General features: G+C 36.3%; 1 protein-coding gene and 1 pseudogene across 1 annotated transcript; both read left to right on the top strand.

The window, feature by feature from the left end:
• The window catches only part of LOC108400952 (centrosomal protein of 290 kDa-like), a 332,902-nt pseudogene that overhangs the window by 45,396 nt on the left and 260,587 nt on the right, over window positions 1-26,919 (top strand).
• On the top strand, window positions 5,132-20,206 carry LOC140843688 (uncharacterized protein C12orf50 homolog). The gene is made up of 11 exons (XM_073214139.1): window positions 5,132-5,210; window positions 7,656-7,814; window positions 8,824-8,901; window positions 8,984-9,097; window positions 9,981-10,091; window positions 11,286-11,393; window positions 12,744-12,863; window positions 14,295-14,399; window positions 14,653-14,856; window positions 16,469-16,561; window positions 19,725-20,206. Exons 1-11 carry the CDS (start codon window positions 5,132-5,134, stop codon window positions 19,748-19,750), a joined length of 1,197 nt encoding a protein of 398 aa, XP_073070240.1. The 3' UTR covers window positions 19,751-20,206.

The raw sequence follows: 26,919 nt of genomic DNA, 5'->3' as shown, positions 1-26,919 counted from the left end.
AGAATCAAATAGCCCAGAATATCTTTATTTCTTAATGTCGTATTTTCTAATTTCTTTTATTTTTTTACTTCTTTTTTGCCTAAAGCTGAATATATCAGAATGTACGATATTTAACCTACTGCTAATTAAAAAGATGTTATAGAGCATGTATAAAAAGATGTATTTGTTTGATTTTATATTTTTAAAACTATAATGTCTGTGGAGTTACTAACTTGATAGTCTGTCAAGCCAGTAGAGAGAGAAAGGGACAGGGGAGAAAAAACTTAATCTGTGCTGTGGGCTTTCACAAAATTACTTCATCTGTTGTTCATAACAACCTTAGGAGGTAGGTGTCTTCTACCCACTTTACAGAAAAAGTAATCAAGCACAGATTTTCCTTTCAAATAACCTATAGTTTAAAATGAGAAATAAAATTGAACATAAATAATAATCTGAGTGTTACTGGGTTTCAGAAGAGGGAGCGATTATTTTCATTCAAGGAAGGAGGAAAAGCGCTTCCTGGAGGAAGGGATTGAGGCAGTGATTGTTGCAGGCTTGTGTATTAGTTTACTAGGTCATCATAACAAAGCACCATAGATACAATGGTTTAAACAACAGAAATATATTCTCACAGTTCTGAAAGCCAAAAGTCCAGAATCAAGGTACTGGACAGGATTATTTCTTTAACCTCTGAAGGAAGTATCTACAAGCCTTCTCCTTGGCATGTAGATGGGCATCTTCTCCCTTTCTCTTCACATTGTCTCCCCTCCAAGCCGCCTCCATGTCCAAGTTTTTCTCTTGCATAAGAATACCAGGCATACTGGATTAGGACCCACCCTAATTATCTTATTTTAATTTGGCTTAAAATCTTTAAAAAGGCTCTATTTCCAAATAAAGTCACATTGGAGGTACTGGTAGTTAGGACTTCAACATATGAATTTGTGGGTGGAATGTGGAATGAGGCATAATAAAATCCTAATAGTTAAGTCATACTTTATTTTTGGACTGGAAAAGTTACTATAAATCAGTTTAGTCATTATGAGTATATATGGAAGCATTGTTTGTGTGGACATTGTTAAGTCCTACTTGACATTGTTTTCTTTTTAATTTAAACAAACTCCATTACCATATCTCCCTGCAAGTTTTATATTCTAACTTATTTATTTTGGTTTGAATTTCTCTAGAGCTCTCCAATTTTCTCATATTTTTCTAAGGAAAAATGTTTCCTTTTTTAGCATAGTGTTTACTTATCCAGTATGCCTTATGCCATTTTTATTTATTAAGCCTTAAAAATACTCCTAACTTCATTTTCCTGAAGACTTCAGAAATGGAGTCAGAAGATCATGGTCAAAGAGAACAGGACCTTCAAAAAGAAAACCTGAAGCTGTCATCTGAAAATATTGAATTAAAACTTCAGCTTGAACAAGCAAATAAAGATGTGCCGAGATTAAAGGTAAATTTTTAATGTTCTTTAGTTAGTAAATGAACTATTCCATAAAATATTTTTCACTAACTAAACTCATCATAAATTTAAATAGTTGCAAAGGATGTACTTGACCTTTTTTCATTACTGACATTTAACAATAAAAATTTCATTCCAATGGCATTTGAATTGCCATAATGGTTTGATACTCATCATCTATATAAATAAATATAAGAAAAATAATCTCAATAAAAATTGAAACAGGTCCTAAAATTTGTATGGAAATGCAGAACCAAGAATAGTCATGACTGCTTCAAAAACAATAAAATGATAGGACTTGTTCAATAAGATATGAAAGCCTAAAAAGTGATAGGCTTTAGGACAGTGTAGTATTGGCCAATGGCTAAACAAATTGACAGGTGGAACACAATGAAAAGCTGAAAAATATCCTTGCAGAGATGAATACTTGATTTGTAACAGGCAGCCTGGTTGAGCAACGAGTAAAGGATGGCCTTTTCAGTTAAGGAGGGAAAAATGGACTACTCTTATACTGTATCTAAAAACCAATTCTAAGTATATTAAGCCTAATTTTTAAAGGTTTCAGAAGGTAATAAGGACATAAAAAATTATTAAAGAAAGAATGAGTAAATTTGGATATATTAAAATAAATATTTCCATTCACCAAACACCATTAAAAGGATAAAAAGATAAGCCACAGAATGAAAAGATATTTTCTTATGTGGTGACATGACCCTAATAAAAGATCTTCACTCAATATTTGAAGAAAAATAAATGAAATAAAAAAACAGAGAACCTACCAATTAAAAGCAATGGAATCAAATTGGTAATCAAAAACTACCTGAGAACAAAATTCCAGAACCAGATGGCTTCACAGCTGAATTTTATCAAACCCTTCTTAAAGTATTCCAAAAAGTAGAAGAGGAAGGAATACTTCCAAACACATTCTATGAGGCCAACATCACTCTAATACCAAAACCAGGCAAAAATACCACAAAGAAAGAAAATTACAGACCAATATCCCTGAAGAACATAGATGCAAAAATCCTCAACAAAACATTAGCAAACTGAATTCAAAAATACGTCAAAAAGATCATCCATCATGACCAAGTGAGATTTATTCCAGGGATGCAAGGATGGTACAATATTCAAAAATCAATCAATATCATACATCACATAAAAAAAAGGTCAAAAATCACTTATCATGTCAATAGATGCTGAAAAATCATTTAAAAAATTCAGTATTGATTCATGACAACTCTTAACAAAATAGATATGGGGGTACATACCTCAATATGATAAAGGCCATATACAACAAACCCACAGCCAGCATGTTTAATGGCTAAAAGCTTTAACCTTTTCCTCTAAGATTGGGAACAAAACAAGGATGCCCACTCTCATCACTTTTATTCAACATACTACAGGAGGTCCTAGCCACAGCAATCAGAAGACACAAAGAGATAAAAGGCATTCAGTTTGGTAAGGAAGAAGTTAAACTGTCACTATTTGCAGACAACATGATGTTGTACATAGAAAACTCTAAAGAATCCACCAAAAACTTATTAGAACTAGTAACTGAATTCAGCAAAGTTGCAGGATACAAAATCAATATGCAGAAATCTGTTGCATTCCTATGTACTAATGATGAACTAGCAGAAAGAAAAATCAGGAAAATAACTCTATTTATAATTTCATAAAAAAGAATAAAATACCTAGGAATAAACCTAACCAAGGAGATGAAAGACCTATACCCTGAAAACAAGACACTCATGAGAAAAATTAAAGACAACATTAAATGGAAATATAGCCCATGCTTATGGATAGGAAGAATTAATATTGTCAAAATGACCTTTCTGCCTAAAGCAATGTACAGGTTCAATGCAATACCCTATCAAAAAACCAACAGCATTCTTCAATGAACTAGAACAAATAGTTCTAAAATTCATATGGAACCATAAAAGGCCCTGCAGAGCCAAAGCGATCCTGAGAAGGAAGAATAAAGCTGGGGGGATTATGCTCCCGAACTTCAAGCTCTACTACAAAGCCACAGTAATCAAAACAATTTGGTACTGGCACAAGAACAGACCCATAGATCAGTGGAACAGAATAGAGAGCCCAGATATAAACCCACCCATATGGTCCATTAATATATGATAAAAGAGCCATAGATACACAATGGGGAAATGAGAGCCTGTTTAACAAATGGTATTGGCAAAACTTGACAGCTACATGTTAACAGAATGAAACTGGATTATTGTCTAACTCCATACACAAAAGTAAACTCAAAATGGACCAAAGACCTGAATTAAGTCATGAAACCATAAAACTCATAGAAGAAAACATAGGCAAAAGTCTCTTCAATATAAACATGGACAGCTTTTTCCTGAACAATTCTCCTCAGGCAAGGGAAACAAAAGCAAAAATAAACAGATGGGACTACATCAAACTAAAATGCTTCTGTACAGCAAAGGACACCATCAGCAGAACAAAAAGGCTTCTACAATATGGGAGAATATATTTGTAAATGATTTATCCCATAAGGGGTTAACATCCAAAATATATAAAGAACTCAAGTGCCTCAACAACCAAGAAACAAATAACCCCATTAAAAAATGGGCAGAGAATATGAACAGACACTTCTCCAAAGAAGAAATTCAGATGGCCAACAGGCATATGAAAAGATGGTCCACATTGCTAATTATCAGGGAAATGCAAGTTAAAACCACAATGAGATATTGCCTGACACCAGTTAAGATGGCCAACATCCAACAGACAAGAAACAACAAATTCTGATTAGGATGTGGAGAAAGGGGAACCCTCCTACACTGTTGGTATGAATGTAAATTGGTTCAGCTGTTGTGGAAATCAATATAGAGGTTCCTCAAAGAACTAAAAATAGAAATACCATTTAACCCAGTAATTCCAGTTCACGGAATTTACCCAAAGAAAACAAGTTCCCTGATCTGAAAAGACATATGCACCCCTATGTTTATCAGTGCACTATTTGCAATAGCCAAGATATGGAAGCAACCTAAGTGCCCATCAGTAGATGAATGGATAAAGAAGATGTGGTACATATACACCATGGAATACTATTCAGCCATAAGAAAGAAACAAATCCTACCATTTGCAACAATATGGATGGAGCTGGAGGATATTATACTCAGTGACATAAGCCATGTAGAGAAAGACAAATACCAAATAACTGCAAAGCAAAACAAAAGGAACAAAATCACAGTAGACTCACAGACACTGAGAAGGGCCTAGTCATTACCAAAGGGAAAGGGTTGGGGAGGGCAAGTGGGGAGGGAGAAGGGGATTAAAGGGCACAATAATTCACAGAGAACCTGATGAAACTGGTTTCTTTGTGTTGGCACTATTGACATTTGAGGCTGGATATTTCTTTGTTGTACATATTGCAGAATGTTTAGAAGGATCTTTGGCCTCCACCTACAAGATGCCATTAGCATCTTCTGAGACAAAACTACATTTAGCCATTGCCAAGTATGTCCTACTGTGGCAGTGGCAAAGTCATCTCTGAGAAACACTGTGATACAAGTAATATAAAGACAATTCCATTTAAAAATGGGCAAGAATCTGAATTGCCATTTCTCAAATATATATAAATGGCCAGTAAACTCATAAAATGATGCTCATTGTCATTAATATTAGATAAATGTAAGTTAAAACCACAATGAGACACCATTTCATATGCCCTGGGATGATTTAATCAAAAGGATAACAAGTGTTGATAAGGGCGTGGAGAAATTGGAATCTTCATACATTGCAGGTAGGATGGTACAGCTTCTTTGGAAAACAGCCTGGCAGTTCCTCAAAAGGCTACATAGAGTCACCATATGTCCAAGCTATTCCACTCCTGGGTGTATACCTCAGAGATGCAAAACATACATCTACACAAAAGCTTGAACACAAATGTTTGTCTATATTATAGCAGCCCATATAGTGGAAACAACCCAAGTATCATCCTGTGATGAATGGATAAATTGTGGTATATTTGACTAGAAAATGGGATGAAGTATTATTATAGATGACAGCATGGATATAGCTTGAAAATACTATGGTAAGTGGAAGAAATCATGTATAAAAGACCACATACTGTATGGTTCCTCTTACATGAAATATCCAGAATAGGCAAATCTACATAAACTAAGTATATTAGTGCTTGTGTAGGGCTGGGGACATTGAGAAAACATGAAGACTAACTGCTGATGGGTTTGGGTTTCTATGAATATACTAAAACTTTTCAACTGAACACTTAAATGAGTGAATTGTATGCAAATTATATCTCAATAAAGCTTTTAAAAATGTGACTAACATTTATTGCTTCGAATATTTCTTTGCAACTGATGATAATTATTGGAAAACACATGGTTTGTTTAAAACCATGTCTTCACTTCAAAGTTTCTTATTTGTGTTCTCATATCATTGATGTATGAGACTTTCCTTCACGAGTAATAAATTCTTTAACAATAGTTCAGAAATAGAAGAAGCAAATTTTTCAACAAAAATTCTTAACTACGACAGTGTATTTGAATTCAGAACATTCCAGCATGAATACCACTATTTCTAATACCATGTGAATTTGTTTTCTGTCACTGCTGTAATAAATTATCACTAACCAAGTGGATTCAACACCTCCAGTTTATTGTCTTGTAGTTCTATAGCTTAGAAATTCGGTGCAGATTTGTCTGGATTAAAATTAAGGGCTATATTCCTTCTGGAGACTCTGGGAGGGAGTCTGTTTCCTTGCCTTCTCTGTTTTGTAGAGAACGTCTGTGTTCTTGGTTCACGCCCCCTTCCTCTACCTTTGGAGTCAGCATTGAGTAGTAAACTCCTTCTGACACTGCATTACTCTGATCTAGCTTCAATTGTTACATCTCTTTTCCTGGCTTTCTTCCTCTGTTTTTCTTATCCACTTTTAAGGACCTTTTTGATTGGGCCTACCTGAATAATCCAGGCTAACCTGCCAATTTTAAGATAGCTGCATCCTTGACTACATCTGCATCCTTAATTTCTCTTTCCCACAGAACCTAGTATATAAACAGGTTCCAGGGATTAGGACATAGACGTGTTTGGGGGCCACTGTTCTACCTACCACATCATGATTTTCTACAGGTAGAAATGTCATATAAGTCAAGATACTGGAGAAAGCCCTACAGGTTCATGGAAGTTTGATTAGGCAGTAAAGGAAGATTTCTTTTTTGGTCAATGTACTATAGTAACTTTTGACATGTGTGAAGGGTAGGACTTTTTTTTTGTATATTGGAGGAAAGGCTTTTGTGAACTCAGGTCTGTTCTCAAGCAAACAAATTTTAAAGGAAAAATGTGTGGAAATTGAGAATCTGGAATAGGGTTGATTTATTTCAAATTACTGAGATGGCATATCCACCAAAGGCTTCCTATAACCCAGGACCTTGCTAAGATGATCATTGATTTCAGGCAGTGGTTTCTAAATCTGGCTGATTTCATAATTACTTAAAACATTTAAAAAAATAGTACCAGATTTCCAGGCTTTAATGTAGACCTGCTGAATCAGTAGTTCAGAAGCAGAGACCTGAAAGATGTTTTGAATAATTTCTTTAGTTGGTTCTGATAATTAGCTAGATTTGTTAACTACTGGTTTAGAAAACAATGGGAGCTGAGTTAGCAATAATAGAAGACACAACTGTTCTCTAGCTTTTTCTGTCATTTGCAGGTTGGTTTTGAAGGTTGTAGAACATTTATGTATAATCTAGGACTTTGGCCAATCTGCAGTGTAGCTAATAGAAGAATTTGAAAATATCATTCTTCTTACTTTCAAGAAATCATCCCCCAAGCCACAGAAAATGAGAACTATTGGATTATTTTTCCTTTCTTGGACATACATATTCTACCATTATAAGCTATGCCTTATGTAAATTTGTCTTTTTTAATTTGTTGTAATGCAACTAGTTATTTTTATCTCACAGATCTAATGTAAGAATATAGTAATATCACTTTGCATTTATATAAAAAATTTGGTATACTAAATTATGGTTATAATTACCATCTAAAGCCTACAAACTAGCAAATTGTTGACATGTTTTGTAAGTTTGTTTAATAACCTTTCCAGAAATAAGGAGACACATCTTTTTTTTAACAAATTATATAGCTAATCAGGAGAACAATGGTTGATCATTGAACATGTGCATAATATGTATCTTGAAAAGCCTGAAATGTTGCATTTTCTTCGTAGGTATTAGACTACAGAAAGAAAGTCAGCAAGGAATTCCACCCCCAATGCAGAGTCAGGAACCCCTGAAACCTCGGAGGAATATATCACCACCCATTCACCATCCTTTAGTTATAAAAATTAACTTTGAGGAAGAAGAGGAGGAAGATGATGAACAAAATGGTTAGTAAGCCTTTTCTCAGATTTACAATGCACATTAAAAGACCTCACAATATTTCATACATTTGTTTAACTGTTAGAGGTTCATGATATATATATAAGGCAGATTTGGGTGTGAAAATGGTTTCAATTTTATTAAGTATATTAAAATCATTATGTTCTAATTTGTTCTATGTCTACACATGCTTATGCTCTTTTGGACTGGAACGTTTTTGTAGAATAGCTGGGAGACAGATCTCATGTTTAAATATGCACAGTTGTTTATAGGGATACTAATAACCTCTTTTATTTATATATAACTGAACATTGATAAAAGTGATTTATGTATCTTTTATTTATATGTAACTAAATATTGACATATCCTTCTGTCTGATATATGCTTACATCTGTCTCATATTTAATCCTGGAAGTTCTAGATATGCATGGAGTATTTTATAGTTTATAAAGGCTACCGTCTGTATTATCCCAAGGAAACCTTGCCAGATTATAAACAGCATTAGAACCCAGGTCTTCTGCAGCCTAGTTCATCCTATTCTTCCCATATCATCAGAAAACTGTGGTGCCAGTAGATAGATACAAACAAGAGAAACATGCAGAAAAGTAGACTCTTCCTTCCTGCCCTTGAACACATCCTGTGGGCTCCAGACCACCACAGCCTCTGTGCTCAGTAATACACAGAACTACTCATTCCTTTATGTTACTGCTGTAGCTCCGCATCCCCAAACCCACATCCTCCTCCAAAGAACATGATCTCAGCATGTGAGTCTATCCCTCCTGCTTCTCATCTCAGACGCATAATGTGTGATTAGGCATTTCATTTCTCTCAACTGATTCTAATACATGAAAAACAGCAATCAGAAACATTTGCCAGTATGCAAATTAATGATTTTAAAGATTTAAAAAAACCCAGTAATCCATCCATGAAAACAATATTTGGCATTTTTCATTATGGTTTATTAATTTTCAGATTATTTGGCTTTGGAACAATTTAATTTAAAAATATATCCTATAGATGCATCTAGTTTTCGGACAATGACCCCTAAAGAAATTGAGGAACAAAGAGCAATAAAGGAGATATGTTATAAATATGGTAAGAAATCAAACATTTGTGGATTTTTCTAATATTTGATGTGACAGATATACTAACCATCACTTTTCTTATCGGAGATTAGGTGAATACTACAGATTTTATACTTCTCCAGATATTTCATCATCAAAAAGCCTAACTTCTACAGCAGAAAAAGAATTAGAAAAGCCTTTGGAAAATGGCAGTGAATTGCAAGAAGGTAAGGGATGACAAGGCAGCACTTCAAGGTGATTTGTGAAGGATACTCAGTCCAATAGGCTGTGAACTATTTAGTAAGATGTACACTAGAGTTAAATGACAAGACATCAGAATTGAGACTGAGAATGAAGTGCTTTTCTCAGATGACCACAACTTTAACATGAAAAGCTGCTATTAATATAATTATGCTTTCCCAGAGATGCCACAGAATGAGGAGCCTTCATAAACACATGGTGACACTACATTCCATGTAGTAATTCTGTAAATAATTTGCCTTTATGATTACATATTTCTTTGGAAGCAATTCTCCCTGTGTAATAGATGTAGAGTTTTCTGGTTTAGAATCCAATCCAGCCAGAATAACACGTGGTATTAGAATTTCATTTCTCTTTTATTCTCCTTTTAATAGTTTATTTTATAAGAAAATTATCTAGAGATATATAAAAAATATGGTGAGACTTATTTAATTACCACAGTTCAATTAGCATTTTTTAGTCAGTATTAGATGCAAATAGTTTTTACTCATTTTCTTTTCATGATATACAAATAAAAAAAAAGAAGTATCACAATTCATTATGTGAAAAACAAATCAAATAAACTAAATGTATTATGTACAAACTATAGTGTTAGAAGGCTTGAATTTTTAAATTGCCATTTGATAAATTATCCACACATGCAAATAAATTTGCTTGCTGCTTTCCTGATAATTAAAACATTTGCCTAAAACTTATGTATTTATAAATCAACTATTTTCATCATATCACCATGCAAACAACACTTGCATTAACTTTTAGGATTTTACTATCATCATGAATTCTATCACAAACTTATGTAAGCATGTAGTAGTTTCCAGGATGATTTTTTCTTTCTTAAAAAACTTCTAGGGGACGGTCTTACAGTTCCAAAAAAATTTAGTCTATGTGAAAAGCAAGGGGAGATGAAAGCATCATTGGATGGAAAACCAAGGACTGACCCTGCTGCTTTTGAAAATGGAGGTGAGTTAATTTATTACTGGCTGATCCTGAATATATCATCATATTAAAAAATGAGTTTGAATTTTCTCTCTCATAACTTAACTTAGTTTCTTCAAAATCTTTTTGACATTTTTATTGCTGGCTTTGAGTAAGCTCCTTGGGGCCAAGAACTATATATAATCAATTGCTGTAAATGAATCCCTGCAGTAGACTATCTGGTACATGATGTACATGCCATACATATTAGTAGAAAAAATGATTTTATGTTTAAACAACTGAATGGATGAATGGGGACCTGTATTTAAAATTTAGAGATGACTGGAAGTTAATATGCTGGAACAATGAGTCAAATTTAACAAGGTAAACTCACACAAGGATGAAGATAAAGTCTTACATTTTATTTAATTTCAAGATATTCATGATAGGTTTTCTTAAAATTGGGAAAGAGCTGACATGATAGAGATGGTGAAGAAAAAAGTATTTTTTGTTGGCCACAGAGTTTCAAATGAGGCAGTAACATCTGTCAGCTACCAAATAGCTAAGGTAAGTTCACACTGAATTATTAGGAGTAGTATAGGAAGATAATGAAATGTGGTAAGTCATTTAAAGTACTCAACAGAGTCTCTGACAAATAGAAAAATGCTCCATAAACATGAACTATTATTATAGCAGTTCCACTGATTTCTGTATAGTGTAGTCCATATTTGGTGTCACTTTTAAAGAAGGCTACTTGAAACATATTTTGTTAGGAAGGGTAACTTGTATGGTGAAGGATCTGAAAATTTAGTGTATAAGTAATATTTAAAGCAACTACAGATTTTTATTCTGAAAAATAGAAGACCTTTAAGGAACATAAAAAATGACTTTCATATTTCTGAAGATAATATATGGAAGATAAATTATATTTACTGTATCTCTAAAGGGTGGAAGAGGTGGAAATAAAGATTGTTATACATTAAAGGAAAATGTGCTGACTATGAATTTTCTTGCAAATTATCTGTATGTAAGTGTACATATTGAATATTCATATTCAAATTTGTACATGTATTCATCTAAACATATATGATATGAATAGAGATGGGGATGGTATCACTGAGAAGTGTTTGACAAAAGTGGGCAAAAGGGATATTGTAGGGGGTGGATAATCCTGTGTTGAAAGATGGTTTTGTACAACTTACTGCCATCACTGCCACTGACGGTAAGGTGTTGTCCTAGGAGGTGACTGCCACGTCCGACAGAGGATCATAGTGCTTGGAGTAGACAAAAATAAAGCTTTACCTGAAAAGAAAGAAATTACCATGTCAAAACGTTCAGATACTAAAGGTAATTAATCATTCTATAATTTTAATCCATTTGTAATTTGAATAGACAAGTTATTCATAAAGTTAGACTGCTTTAGAAACCAATACAAGAGGCAAGGTAATAAATAAAAATATATTACTACTAAATGCACTAAATAAGAGTAAAGAGCCCTAAGGTTCCCTGACTCTGTCCCTAATTGTTTGACAATGGGACTTTTTTTAGCTCATGTCCTTATCTGAAATACTGGACTGTTGGACTCCATATGAGTCTTGCTAGCTCTGCAGTTCTTAGTTCTCTCAAATGGTAATACCAAGTCCTAACTTTGGTTTCTTTTCCAGCTTCAAATACTCAGTATGATTGAATTTTCTTAGAAAGCTTTTTTTTTAATACTGTGAAGAGTATTAATCTCATGACATCCCCATTTATAATTATTACTTTGGTGTATTACTAATCAAGAGATCTGATAATAAAATACATCTTCTATAGTTCTATACTGCTCTTACTATGCTTACAAAATCCCAGCTGGTACCTCTCTACTGGGCAGCTTAGTTACAGACTAAAAGTATACCAGTCCTGTAATTGGATGGCAGGATGGCTTCGTATACTCTCCATTCAAATATTAACCATTTCACCTACTATTTTCTCCACTGTTAAATAAATGTCCTCAAGAATAAATTAAGGCACTTGTGTCCAAATTATTCTTATGGAAAATTACTTGTAAATCTCTCTTCTTCTTTCTCATTCAGAGATGGGAAAGTCTGCCCAAACCATCAAAAGGAAAAATAAAAACAAAAACTCTTACTAAACCAATCATGATAGCCACAATCCACGTGTGGCTGTGTAAATTTAAGCTAATCGAAATGAAGTAAAATTAAAAAGTTCAGCTCTTCAGTTTGCACTAGCCAAATTCCAAGTGTCAGCATCCACATGTGACTGGTGGCAATCACTTCAGAGAGCACGGGTTTAGAATATTTCCATCATTGTAGAAAGCTTTGTTGAATAGCCCAACTGTAAGCATAGAATATGTGAAAGTTGTTACACTTTAAATATTTCTGGAACTTTAATTTAAATCAGATCATTTGATGTTAAATTGATCATCTTTTAACACTTTGGAGGGATTAAAAATATTGCCAGAAATATATAATTTACATATTGAAGATAATGGCTGTATTTCTGAATTTTTAATGTTTTGTTAATGACAAGCTTTGGGGACTTAATGTGGTAATTAGGGAATTTCAGGGATACATGGTAAAAATTAATATACATACATATTTTTTAAAGAGGTGCACCCATCATATGTTTGAAAGTGAAATTCCTACTGAAACACTTCTACTAATATTGACATTTTATTTTCTTAATTTTCTTTGAAAGATAACAAGGACAATCCTGATCCAGAGTGTTCCCTAACTACCCAACTAGTACCTACAACGCATGTGTTAAATGCTACTGAGAATGTCAGTGTGAAGAAGTGCAGAGTGGATCCCTCTTCAAGTGAGACATTAGCTCTATAATTTTTGGCCTTAGATATATATATATATATGTATGTATGTATACATTTGCTTACCATGGATTTGTTTTGCTTATTTTAAATAGAATTTTTAAAAAGAAAGAAAAAAGGAAGGTTTGGAAATTATTCAGGATTAAGAATTAAAAACCCAATATTCTTCTACTAACTCGGACAATGAATTATGACGTAGGTCCTAGTAAATTACATACTTTCCCACTAGTTTAATTTAGGTGTTAACATTATTAATATGCCAGCTTTTCAGAAGATTCATTAGTATAGCACTTTAAATGTAACCGATAGCGGGTTATATTGGCAGGTTTTTATTATGTTTTGGATTATTTTTCTGGATTTGGCTTCTCCTTGCCATTCAGTACTCTGAGCCACTTCTCTTGACATAATTAAGAATAATGAATCTTCCTTCATTTCCTCTCTTTTTTCCTTCTTTCCCCTCTTTCATTTTATTAAACCCCTGTAATATTCTTGGATCCCAGTTAGGAACTGAAGAGAAGGCCCACAATGGTTTACTCCAAGAAGTCCAGCTTACTTGTTAAAAATATGGTTTCCAAATCCTAGGAGTGGGAGCTTGAGAGTAAGGGTGGAGTATGATATTTGGAGAAGAGGCAGTGAACCCTAGCATCACTGAAGGTTTAACACATATGCTGAAGTAGAGAACTAGGGCAAAGACAGATTGATGAGTCCACTGCAGTGAGCTAATGTCATCACAACTGCTAATGTCATCACATTGAGAACTTGATGTTCATTTCCTCGGCACAGTAGTTACTTGGGAATGTTCATGATCTCCACACAAAGAAATAACAAAGAATGTCCCTCTCTACCATTGTTTAAGATTCTCTATAAAACTGTACCTTAGAAATTCATGGAAAATTGAGCATGCACATATATTTTTCAATGTGAATAATGCAAGTAAAATATGAATGATATAGTGATCTTAACACATACAGAATCTGACTCTTCAGTTTTGTTTCACCAAACTATCCATACACCCAAATTCTTAAGATCTCAAAACAATAAGGTAAAATTCACTAGAGGTACTTTGCCTAAGTCAATTTCTTAAGTAGTGTTCAAAATAACAATTCTAAAACTACTCAAAAACATTGGGAATGTAATTTTATGTTCTTTTAAAAGAATCCATTCTTTCCTTTGGAGAAAAGTATTTTTTCCTCTAAAGAATACTACTTATTGGAAGTTTTCTCATCAATCAATTTCCAAGATAGTTTTTTTTTTGTACTTAAAATAAATCACCCTTTGTTCTACCAAAAAGAAGTGTTAGGGTGATGCATTATTTTTTTTCTCTTGCTTGACATGTCAATGCACAGACATGTAATTATCACCTCTAGTAGTTTTCAGATGAAAGCATCTCTTAGAAAACTGTAAAAATTTGTGTCTTCTTTAAGTGTATGATGTCCAGCCAGCGAGGAAGCCTGATTTTAAAGGTGTGAAAAAAAGGAAATGGATTTATGATGAACCAAAGAACTTTCCTGGCCCAGGAATGCAGAGGTAAAGTTTCTTTTATATTTGGTATTTTGATAATTTGAAAAGAGATTAAATATGAAATGGTATTTTCTACCTGAAAAACTAATCATGACTGTGCGATGTCATTTTAGATGTCAACCCAACTTCAATAAACTTAGTCTTTTTAGCTTATAGTGTCTCCCATTGTGCTGTTAAGCACTTAAAAATGCAATGTGTTAATTATGGGTATGAAATCAGCTTGTTTTATTTCTTTCACTACCTTCCCCCTTTCTTTTACAACGGTACAGGCACCAAATTCCCAAAATAAAATGAGGGACCATCGCAATTATAAAGACAGAAATGCTGAAAATGCATCCTGTATCCATGCTCAGAGAGACGCTGTCAAACCTGTCTCGTTGAATGCACCTCCTTACAGCAGGCCCATGAACAGTTCCTACAATAAAGGTAATGTTAATAAGGAACCCAAATCCAACTGCTGTCCTGGTGAGGTTCATTACTTACATAATTTACTCATGTTTATAGTTTGCATCCCCATGGAATTTCTGGATGGTCCAACTGACCTTCACTGTTACCCACCTTCTCTTCTTTTTCGAGGCCTTCACCACCATAACATCTTAGAAAACTAGTGAAGGGATTTCTTCCATGTGTAGGAATACACATGATTTAAAGGATATGGAAGAAAATATGTTGGGTGACATCATTTGTTGTGAACCTCCCTAGAGTTTTATCTCAGAGCACAGCACTCTGTTCCCCCTGGATAGCTTTACTTCACTCTTGAGGATTGTTTTCAAATGGTTGACCTTGTCTTGTTCTACTTACTACACTGCTCAATGATCACTTCATGCTAGTGCTTCAGCTTTTCTTGAGAACCTCATGGTTACTTTTGGAAAGGGTTAGTTTGGGGGTTAATGGCAATTATTTTTGACAATGTCTCATCTCTTCCACCATACACAGATTGCTTCTAAATCATTCCATCACGTAATAGGCAAAATCACAATATGTGTCAGGCGGTACAGGCCTCAAGGGAGGAGAGAACCAAATCTCTTTTTCCTCCTGTCTCACATGAATTTTGCTCTTTTAAAGTTGGGCTGCAAAGCCCACTCAGCTCCCTGTGATTTCATGTTTGTATTTTCCTGTGTTCACAGTCTAGTCAGTGGAGTTCTGAATGTTGTGTACTTTCTGAAATATAAGTAAAAACTCTGCTTCTTTTAGGCCTTTTCTTTTATAATTTAAATAGAAGTTAGTTTTATTTAAATTGTTTTTCTTCTCCTTGTTTGAGAATAGAATGATGTATGGATTTGCATATAAAAATAAGGATACCAATAGGTAAAGCAGGCTTTTCATTTTATTTACTAATTTTTAAAAATTAATTTTATTCTTATTTTACTGTGAGCAGACACCTGTGAAGAATACAACGGCCAGCAGAACTGTCTGGTGCCATTATCTAGATTTGTGTGACGGTGGCTGCAATTACACTTGCTATTGCTTTTGCACCATTCGTGCAAATGTCAACATGGAAAAATCAAAATAAATCTGTAGTATTATTGTGGACCATGCTTTGAGAATCACAGCTGCGTGGTAATACTTGAAAACACAAATATATCACTGTTAGTTAACTGTTCAAATACAGAGCCATCAGAGGAAAGTAGATATTTGGTTTCCCGGGGCAGAGAGTTCACTGTGGCAGAACGATTACTGCCATCATGGAGTCACTTTGTGGAAGGAAAGGGACTTTGCCTGTACCTTCCAGGTTGTCCTTCCTTCCGTTCTCCTTTTCTTCCTTCTCTGCTTCCTTCCTCCCAGTTTTTAAAAAAGCTTTTTAAAAATTGTAAAATCACGGCAAAGAAAAGCAATGTAATCTTTCCATTACATTGAGATATCATATTCTCGTCTAGCTTAGGCTCATGGGAGAGAGCCTAATTTGAGGAACAAGACAGTTAATTAAGAGATGTGTAACCATGTTCATTGAGAACTTAAATGGTCTTAATAAACTCATGTCCCTGATGCCTTAGCTTTGAAAGAGTAACTTTGAAACATTCCTGCACTATGATTTTAAAGTTACAAAATATTCAATTCCAGTCTCCTTTTTTCTCAGATAAATATACATCAACATCATATAATGGTTCAGCCTGGCAGAAAAGAATTCCTTTTTCAAAAACATATTCAAAAACTGAAAAGATAAATACAGGTAAATATTTACTAGTGATTTTAATGCATCATATCATTCTGAAAATGAATGACAAGTTTTTAAGCTCAAACAACTTATTTTAGAAAATTTAGAAAATTTTCACAATGCATATAAACAAGTACTTGTTTAGTTAGATATTTTCTCTACTAGCCATTTTACTTTGTATTTTTGTGTTCATCTTTGTTCATTTTTATGTGTTATCAGAAGTCTTTTGATGTATTTCTCTCCTAGGCTATAAGTATAGCAGTTGCAGCAATTTTATAATACGTTAAGATGTATTCTTTGTTGAACTGCAAAGCAAAGATATAAAACCACATGCTGACCCAAAACATTACAGCCTTACTGTGTCCACCATAGACAAATATGGGCTGGTACAGACTGAAAGGGCATCAGAGATGAAGTTTCCAGGCCAGGAGGTTCAGAGCGACTGTGGTCTCCCCCTTGTTGTGCTCTGTTCTCCAGGAAGGCGTGGGGACCCTGGGAAGAACCTCAGGGTAGAGGCTTGTAGCAGATCTGACCTCAGGTGGTTCTCTGACTTGAAAGCTTCTTCTACCTTATCCTGGAGCTGGTTCAATGGCTTTGGAAAGCCACACAGGATAAAATGGTTTCAGTTACTTCTCAGAGAAATGAACCTTTCAGAAAAAGCCCTTGATAGGGAGTCCCTACCTAAATCGATAGCCTAGAACTTTCAGAATCATCTGAAATACATAAACTCTTGTAAGAGCTTCCCAAAATGAGCCAGAACACATCCAGATTAGAGACTATCGTCTTCCCAAGATAAACTGCTGAAATCTTCTAAAGCATTATTTCTCTAAGCTCTTTTGACTTTAACTGTGATGCAATATATAAACTTGTACACATATTTATGTACTGGAGTTAATTGTTTTTCATTTTTCACATCTGTTCCCAAATCCTATTGTTCTTCAAGAGAACTCTGCTTATAGCACTATTTGACTATTTGACATTATTCCTTTCCATCCCTCCATTCAAATTCAAAACACATGCTGAAAAAGAAAATAATTGAAATATTTCATGTGTTTTCACATGTGGTTGCACTTAATTTAGGGAGGAAGGAGGTGAAAAGTTGACAAAAATCCTGGATGAAACTGCAAATTGCCAAGCCACATCTTTTTCTTCCATGATTTCCTTGTGGGTGGGATGGTTTTGGAGAATTAAAGGATGTACACCTCACCCCCTCAGGTCCCAGTGACAGCTCCTGTCCCATCCCAGATAGTTAAACATGAATTACAGAAGGATCTGGGGGAGGGTGTTGTCACTTCAGAGCATGAAACATGTACCGTCCACGTATGGCACAAGAAAGGGAATGTAATGAGGGATGTCAGCTGACAAAGCTGCTCTTTTCTTTCAACCTGGAAATTACAGAGGAGGGAACAGAAAGGCAGCAAGAGAACAGATACACTGTGGGGCCGCTTATTCAGTACTCATCTCCTTCTCGTCTCTTACCACCTCCAGCTCTGCCAGGTGGCTGGTAGGAAGGTCAATAATAGAATTCCCCTTGAAGTTTATAAGAATCTGAGCATAAAGAGGAACTGCGTTGCACTTCCCAGATGCAGCCTAGGGAGAAAAGTTTTAGAGAGAGTTTCTCAATACCAGATGGTGGTGGGTTGGAGCGGAGAGCAGGCTGTGTTGAACATGAGAAGCTTCTTAAGATTTCCAAGTTCCAAGCTTGCTTGCATCATATATTCTTGTGAATTTCAAGTGTGAGTGAGTTCCTGGGAGAGAGGAACAGTGGGTCTATGCAAAGTCTCCTGACTGGGACAAAAGGAATGACATCAGAATGATGCCTTTGCGTTTGGAGCCTATTACAGTGGAGAACTCAGCTGGGGTCTCAATAGATTGCTCTGCCAAGGAGTTGATTAGAAACTAAGCCATCATCCATTGGTCAAACCCTTGTTACTGGAAGTATGGTCTGAGGGCCACCAGCAATGACATCCCCTGGAAGCTTGCTAGAAATGTACAATCTCCATCTAAGATCTGCTGCATGAAAATCTGCATTTTAGCCAGACTCCCACATGATTAGAATGCACATTATAGTTTGAGAGACTCTAGACTACGTCATCTGGGCCATGATTCACTAGCACATGACCCAGACCTTGTTGACACCCAAGATTGTCGAGATGATACTCTCTTGTAAGCTGTCCGACAGCAGCAACCATTCTCCTCTGTCCCAACCCTAGAAATGAGGGTGAGCAGCAAGGTGGTGAGAAAGGGAGAAAAACCCTGAGAAAAAATTTTAAATCTCAGTGTGACTAAAATATAAACGTGAAGTAACTAAGAAATCACTGACTTGTACTAAGTTTATGTACAAAGGACTAGATAAGTTTTCTACATCAGGCAGAATGGGGGGACTAAGAGTCAACACAGATTAAATAGAGTTATAACAAAATAAAGTTAGTTTTCTTGTTTACCTGTGCTTTTGACTGGGAAATTTGGAATCTCTGAACTCTTATCCTTTCCAACTGGGGTCATCACCAGACTAGAGAAACATTAGCTTGAGTTTCCTCCCTCGCACTTCCTGCTAGGTCAGAGAGATGTCAACACTTCCCAGTGGACAGCTGGACTGCTAGAGGAAGGAGGCAAAAAGCACAAGCTACCACTGGTCTGTTCCTCTAAGGAAAATCTGGGAGCCAAGGCCACAGTAGTAGAAATGGGTAAGAGGAGCCCCTGGGGAAGATGTTGTTGGATGCTCTGAGGATAATGCACTAGGAGAGCAAAATGTGTCTGCGGGAATCTAGGAAAAGAGTTGAAGGTGTGTAGAGGTGTCATTGTCATCAGCAGCCTTTCCTTGATGTCACATGTCCTTTCTGATAGGGAGACAGCTCACGTGACTGGAGGCATTTGTCTCCATTGGATGGAACATCCATTCCGTTTATTCTGGGTGCCCCATGGTGCAGTACTATACACAGTATTTTTTGCTTTCCTTTCCATCCCTCCATCCAAATTCAAAACACAGCAAGCTTCGGAAAGATGTGCAAATAGCTGAATGACCTTTTGAAAATTTATGAATAAAAACAATAAGCTTAGTTTTTGTTTTGCTTTTAGATTTATGGTATGTAATGGCCAAAGACATATAAAATGTTGGTTACACTGAAGAATGCTGAAAAAGAAAATAATTGAAATATTTCATGTGTTTTGTTACTAGAGCCAAGAAGAAATGGGAGCAAATAAACCTGGAGGTTGAGAGAAGGGAAAAATGAGAAAAGAGAAAAGTGCCAGACATCATCTGATTTACAATCAAAATGAAAATTCAAACAAGATGTTCAAGTACTCCATACTATATAGTGGATAGGCAAAGATAATAAAATGCAAATTCTGAAATAAGATGCAGGAAGTACATTGTGCTTTTTCAAAGCGCAAATTACAAACAGCTGCCTGTATATTTATATAGGTCTGGAATTTATTCAATGCCTTGCCACAAACATTTAATAAAATTTAAAATTTTGACAATTAAAATCATTCTTTAATTGTAAACTGATATTACACAGATTGAGTAGTAAAATTGTGTCCTTGATCTCTGTTTTGCAATATTCTTTTTGGAAGAGACTTCACATTTTCTTTATAGTAGATTTTTAAGCCAGGCCCTCAGCAACAATAATAGATAAAATGTAAACAAATTCAATGAAGTCCCACAGTTACAGATTAGGATGAGTATGTTAGAGGAATTCCAATAGAAATTCACTTTGATGTATTGTAGAAAGAGACTAAGATTGGTTTATTATGCAGGGAAGTTGCTGAACAATGTCTTTTAATGGGCAACTACAAAATCTGTCTGCTGAGATATGCCCTGTTCAAAACTGAAAAATAAACATTTTTCTACCATGAAAGCAAAAATTATACAGTCATATTGGAGTAAAGGACTTATTATAGAGAAAAAGTGAATTAATAACAGTGTCCCCAAAGTTTCAGTGTGGTTTTAAGACTTTAATAACTCCAGAAGTATAAACGCTTACAAATATAAAAGAGACATAATTTGAAAACTTTTCATTTCTTTTGTACTTGCTTAGAATTGTGTAATAGATTTTCATTTAATTTTTGAAATTTCATCTACAGGGTGACTGAAACAAGAATTTAAAAATGTATTCTTCAAACTTAAAAACAAGAGTGAGAATAATACAAGTAATTAACGTTTCAAATGACGTTTTTGTAAGTTTGTAGCATTTACACTTCTGAATTTATTAAGCCCATAATTTCATTAAGACTTTGAGACACCCTGTATTTATATTTGCATGCATCTTGAGCTTAGTGGTAGCCTCTTTTTCAGTGTATGTGGGGAACGGTCAATATTTGTAGAAATATTTTATTTTAAAATATTTTATAAGATGTGATTCCAGCTTGTGAAATAACAGGCCGTGATTTCTGGCTTCTGATGGTGCCCTGTCTACCCACTTTCAAATACATGGGGGTATGATCATTTTGTTTACACAGACAGAAATGAAAACTGTGTCAGAAAAATATCTTGGTGAGATAGATTTGAAAAAGATGTAAGAAAAGAGCTGAGCTGAAAAGCTGTCTAGATGGAGGCTGATAGGGAACATCCTGCAATTCCATTTAACCAGCAGATCTGTGTCCTTCTAAAACTTCACCTTCTGATGAAGAAGAAAGGGTTCTAAGAAGGCAAATAAAGATATCTTTCTTGAAGTACAAACTCTTGGGGTGTATCATTATTAGACGCAAAATGCTGAAGAATCAATGAGGAATGAGAAAAATCTGAAGGAAGGCTTTAATGTCATTCTTTTGAATGTGAACACATATTGCTCCTGAATAAATGAAAATTTTATTGTGATATACTTTGTCTAAGGGACCAAGTAGACAACGGCAATGACCAATCCTATTCCTATTACAGTTTAGGGAAAAGTCTATTGGTTTAAATGGTGTAAACTAGCAGCCAAGAAGGAGGAAGAAAACAAAACACAAAATAAGTAAAGATAAAGGATGACAAAGATAAGTGGAAAATAAAAAAATGTAGTAAGCCAGCAAGAAGGTAGGCCTGCTGACTCTTGAACATAAAAGTACTACATTTAAGCTTAATTTTATGATGGCAATGGTGGGCAGTTGCTCTTCTGACACAGATAAAAGATTTCAATGAATTTAGCTGATATTTTACTCTTTCCAAAATGTAGCAGTAATAAAAATGAGAACAGAAATAGTACTTCTTGGACACTTAGTATATTAGTTTGCTAAGGCTGCCAAAACAAACCACCGCAAACTGAGTGGCTCAAACAGAAATCTATTGTCACAGAGTTCTGGAGGCTAGAAATCTAAAAGCCAGGTGTGAGCCAGGTCAGTTCCTTCTGAGGGCTGGGAGGGGAAATCCACGCTAGACCGCTCTTTTCAGCTTCTGGATCACGGTCTCCTTGTGTGATTGCCTCATGTGATCATCTCTCCATATCACTTCCCTCTGTGTGTGCTTTCGTGTTAAAATTTCCTCTTTTATAAGGACACAAGTCATATTGGATCAGACCCCACCCTTAGGACCTCATCTTAATTTGATTACTCTGTACGGATCCAATCTCCACCTAAGATCCCATTCTGAGGTACTGGGGGTTAGGACCGCAACATATGAATTTTGTAGGGACACCCAAAGGGTCTCTTGGACCCTTTTCTGGTTGTGAGTAGATCTTAATTCTAGCACTCCAGTCTCCCTAAGCCTTTGAATCCCTTCATCTGCAGTAAACCCAGGCATGTCTGGCATTACTAGCTTGTACACTTTGGTTAGTGAGCAATATGGTTAACTAAATATTGTTAGTCCATATTTAGGCCAACCAACCAAACTGTTAAAGCTCTTTATCACTTTAATAGCTGCAACATTAAAATGTAGAATCTCTGCTAAGTGGGCCCGTATCAACAGCTTTGGTCTGATCCAACTTTATGTTCCTTTTGCTACTATCCCACATCTTTAATACCTAGTTACACACATTCCAGGACTTTTGTCTGCACAAATTAGAAAACTCAAATAGTTTTTTGGAATGTAGTGTACCTCCTCATGGGTCATACTTTGTACCTCACCTTTAGTGGTCTGCGGGGACTTGAGTCTACTTGTAGGTCTATAACTACAGTAATAGCAAAAAGCAGGGGAGGGGGTGAGTCCTGAGGAGAATCAGCTGTTGTCTTGCATGGAAACTGCTTCAGGATTAATTTGAGACAGAGGTGGAGGGACTGCTTCTACTCGGGGTGGAGATGTTAATTCTTCTGGCAAAACAGATTCGTCAGAATTTAGGAGCTCAAACATTCCCAAGCTTCATGAGCATCTTTCCCCGCATCCCCAGTCTAACTTTAAGGAGGGTGTTCCTTCCCAATCAATGCCCTCCCTTCAACAGTAAATAACTTGTCAGCCTGGCATTTTGATTTGTAATGTAATTTAGTCACTCACAGGATGAGATTCTGGTTTTGTTTTTCAGCAACCTGAGTTCTTACCGATGGGAGATACAGGCCTTAATACAGGACAGGCACAGAAGCTTTCAGGTCATTTATGTGATGTGTGAGGTAGGAATTCAAATCCTTGCCCTCATCCATTTCTTTCCTCACTATGTTCAGTGACCTTAGGAACAACCAACCAATCTCATTATATTTGTTAGCTTGACAAAAATGCTCAAAGGTATTAAATACACGGTCAACTGGACCATTGATTCTTATAAGTGTTTAATTATGAGAACCCAATGGCGATATTTTGTGTATTTCTATTGCTGTGGACTATCAATGCTTTCTTTACTACTAGAAATAGTCATTAAATCTAAGCAGATTAGACAGTCAATTCCAGAAACCCCACAACCAATTCAGAAGACTCATCCTTAGAGCCACTCTCAAAGTCTGATGGAGGAGGCCAGCAGGCTGGAGACTTAGAAAAGAGTTATGTGTTGAGTTCAAAGACAGTCAGCTGGAAACAAGAAAGAGCTGGTCAGTTTGCTTATGGACAGTAATATGGTGTTTGAATGAGAAGCCCTTAAAAGAGCCTTGAGCCCTGTAGATATGCTAACACACATTGCTGCCTCTCCTATACAACTGTATGTGCAAACCAAAGAGGAGTTACTGAAGCCATTAGATGGTCAGCAGAGCAACATCCTGCTGCCAGTCCCAACTGCACTAAGCCCTGAAAACTTTGTTGAGTGGATGTGGCCTTGGACATTTTGAGACATGGACCAGCAATGGCTGGCCCTTCTGGCACCTTGAGAACAAGTCCTGGAAGTTGGTCTCTGGTGTGTTCTTGGAGAAACAATAGAGTGGCCCCAAAAGATCACAGTAGTGTACCTAAAACCACTGGGAGGTGAGAGCATTTTATGGAGTTTTGTCTTATCTTTATGGCCACTACATTTACCTCCAGGAGCCCTATATATTGACCCATCTGTAACTCTCCCAGGGTGAAAGTCTGGTATACTGGACCAGGACAAAATCCCATCCCTGCCACTGTCCTATCACAGGACCACTCTCCAGCCTGCATACTATCTGATGGACAATACTTGCCTATTCTGGTGTTATTAAGACATTTATCTTATCGCCCTTACGGTTATTCTCTTCTACAGTCCTTGCAGCTTGGACCCACCCCCTGGCTGCAGCTGCTGCTTGCTGTCATGCTCAGAGCTCCCTACTAGTTCAGCTGCTGGTCTCCTCCTGTGGAATGGGGGAGCTATGGACTTAATCTGCATAGCACTTTGAACCTAGCTGAATCCTCCAGTTTAAGGATTATCATGATTTATTTCTGTTTTTATTGTATGTTATTGGTCTAGTTACAGTGCTCCAGTTTTCTCACTCTTTTTTCTCCAGTTTTCCAGCTTTTTAGGGGCTGTTATGGAAGATGGGAACTTAGTAGACTGTATGGCAAGAATTCTGGAGGAGTGGGCTGAGGGTAAAATTGCAATATTTCCAGAATCTCTCATCTGATCTTAGTCCATCTCCATATCAATAAGTGTTTACAAGGGGTGGAGAGAAACTGTTCTCTCCTTAGCCATTTCCATATCAATAGGTGTTTATGACCAGCAAGTGGCAAGTGTGTCCCTGGATGGAGAGAAACGGGTGAGTAGAAGTAGCTGAAGGAGAGGCGTAAACCAAGCTTCTTGTAAGCAATAAATGGGTTTCCCCCACTTTAGGTTTTCCCTCAACTGATTTTGGCTTCACTGCTTTCACTGGTTTAATTCACCTCATGCTGGGAACATTCTTTCCTCCTGTAACTACAGAACCTTAATTCCTTTTTGCCATATGACTCACAGATTCCAGGGATTAGGATGTGAGCATCTTTGGAGAGACATTTTCCTCCCTAACCCAACTACCTTTATTAGGCATAATGAAAATAATAGTTGCTACAATCTAGCAGGCACTATAGCCCATGACATGACTCATTTAAACATTACTACTCTGTCCCTGATGTATGGCAGTGGTGGTACTGCAGATTAGTGGAGAAAGGAGAGGCTATTAAATGTTTTGGGAAATTAAGTATCCATACAGAAAAAACAAAAAAGACTATGTGTTAGGGTCCAGGAACTCAGGGTTTTCCCGAGAGAACAAAGCACACAGGCATGGAGATGTAAGTACAGGCAAAGTCTTTATTCAGCCAGCAAGCTGGGGTCGACAGCACCTCCCCTGACACGCAGGCCGAGTCAGAGCTGCCGACCCCCAGGCAACTTTAGGTATTGCTTATATAGGATTTTCACAGCCGTTACACCGAAGCCCGCGCATTTCTACAACCAATAATTTTAAAACACATTCTATATTGTAACCTTCTAGGGAACACTCCAGTCGCCTGACCGCTTCAATTGTTATCTCTTGCTTACCCAAGCATGTCTATGTGACTTAACACGGATGACGCCCCCAGGCTGTTGCCCACTTCTAGTTATCTAACTTAAAGCAGGCGCATTTCTAAGCTTAGCCTTGGGTTGTTTATTCAAAACTAGGTGGCCCATGCTTTAGGCAGTTAGGTTAAATGTTATTAGTCCTTTTTCCTGACTCTTGATGCCCTCTGCCCTCCTTTACACTATGGATCCCTAGTCTCGCACAAAAATTTCAGATGAATCAAACAGCTAAATATCACAAAGCTTTAAAATTTACAGAAACTGTTATGTTGCGTGTAATCGTAACTCATAGCATATTTAGAAATGTGCCACTGAATGAAGTTTGATAAGCCTGAAATAACTGCTCTGCTTGTTAATGTTTGGATAAATGGAGGAAGGCAGGAAGAGAGAAAGGCAAGCATATTCCACTCCTAAAGTCACATCGGACCTCCTAAATATGCTTCCAAATTAACAATGGCATGTTTGCAGGACATTAGACACTAGGCCTCTGGGCTTATCACTATGGCGCTGTGTGTTTCATGGTATTTCTCACTGAACTCATTATTTCTGGATTGTACATAACTTATTTCACAACTATTGTACATTTTTACCTAAATTGTCTTTTCTTAGCTTTACTTGAGGGAACTAAATTGCTTGTTTTCAACTCTAATCTTAGGATATGTCTATGCTACCTTTAAGTTAAATTTATTAGTGTAGGGACCAAGGGCATGCCACCCCATGATGTGCCATTGTGACATGAAGATTATGTTGAGCTGAAAAACTGTCAAGGCCCAAAAGACTCAGGAAAATCCTTTGGGCATCCCCCTACACTCCCAATAACAGAACAAGAAGGTGAAGGGAGGAACTCCCCCAGAAGAACCATCACCAGAGAGAGCTATATTATAATGAAAACTAGGAGTGATAGGAAGGAATGTGAACAGAGTCTGTTAAAATTTCTCTCTGGCCCTCATTGGTTCTGGGTGGCCCAAGAGGTATTTTGTTTACCAAACATTTACTTTTTCATAGTCCTCTGAATTGATTCCCCATTCCTTGATGGCCCCAGTCTCAGACCCCAACTGCCTTCTCCTTGGTTCAGGATGACATAAATACCTCATTCTCTTTAACTATCTTTGCAACCCATGTGTATGGCTTCCCCATGGATAGATAAATAATTGAACTTTATGAAAGTTTTTTTTCTCCTATTCATGTCTCATGTCAGTTTGATTCTTGGACCAGCTAGAAGAACCTCGAAGGAGAGAGGAAATGTCTTCCTCCCCAGCATTAGAGACAGCTTTTCCTTTGAAAATGATTTTTGGCCCCTTTTACCAGAGGCTGCCATTTGACTTGGAAATGAAAGTTCTAGCTAGACAGTTTCTTTTTACTTAACAGTGTCATTGTCACAAATTGGAGTCAACAGCCTGGCAGAAATAAAAGCCAAACTTCTACTTTGCTCCTGGAGTAAATTCAAAAGGACAATTTGTACCATTTGTAAACTAACCAAAACAGATCATCCACAGTAAGACTCGGATAACCTTTGGTTCCAATTCAATCCGCTTTGAGTTGGTTTTGAATTGCAGT

The sequence above is a fragment of the Manis javanica genome, chromosome 10, assembly GCF_040802235.1.
Source record: "Manis javanica isolate MJ-LG chromosome 10, MJ_LKY, whole genome shotgun sequence".
Taxonomy (NCBI): Eukaryota; Metazoa; Chordata; class Mammalia; order Pholidota; family Manidae; genus Manis; species Manis javanica.
Note: the sequence above shows the minus strand (reverse complement) of the source record. Positions and strands in the feature narration are given on the sequence as shown.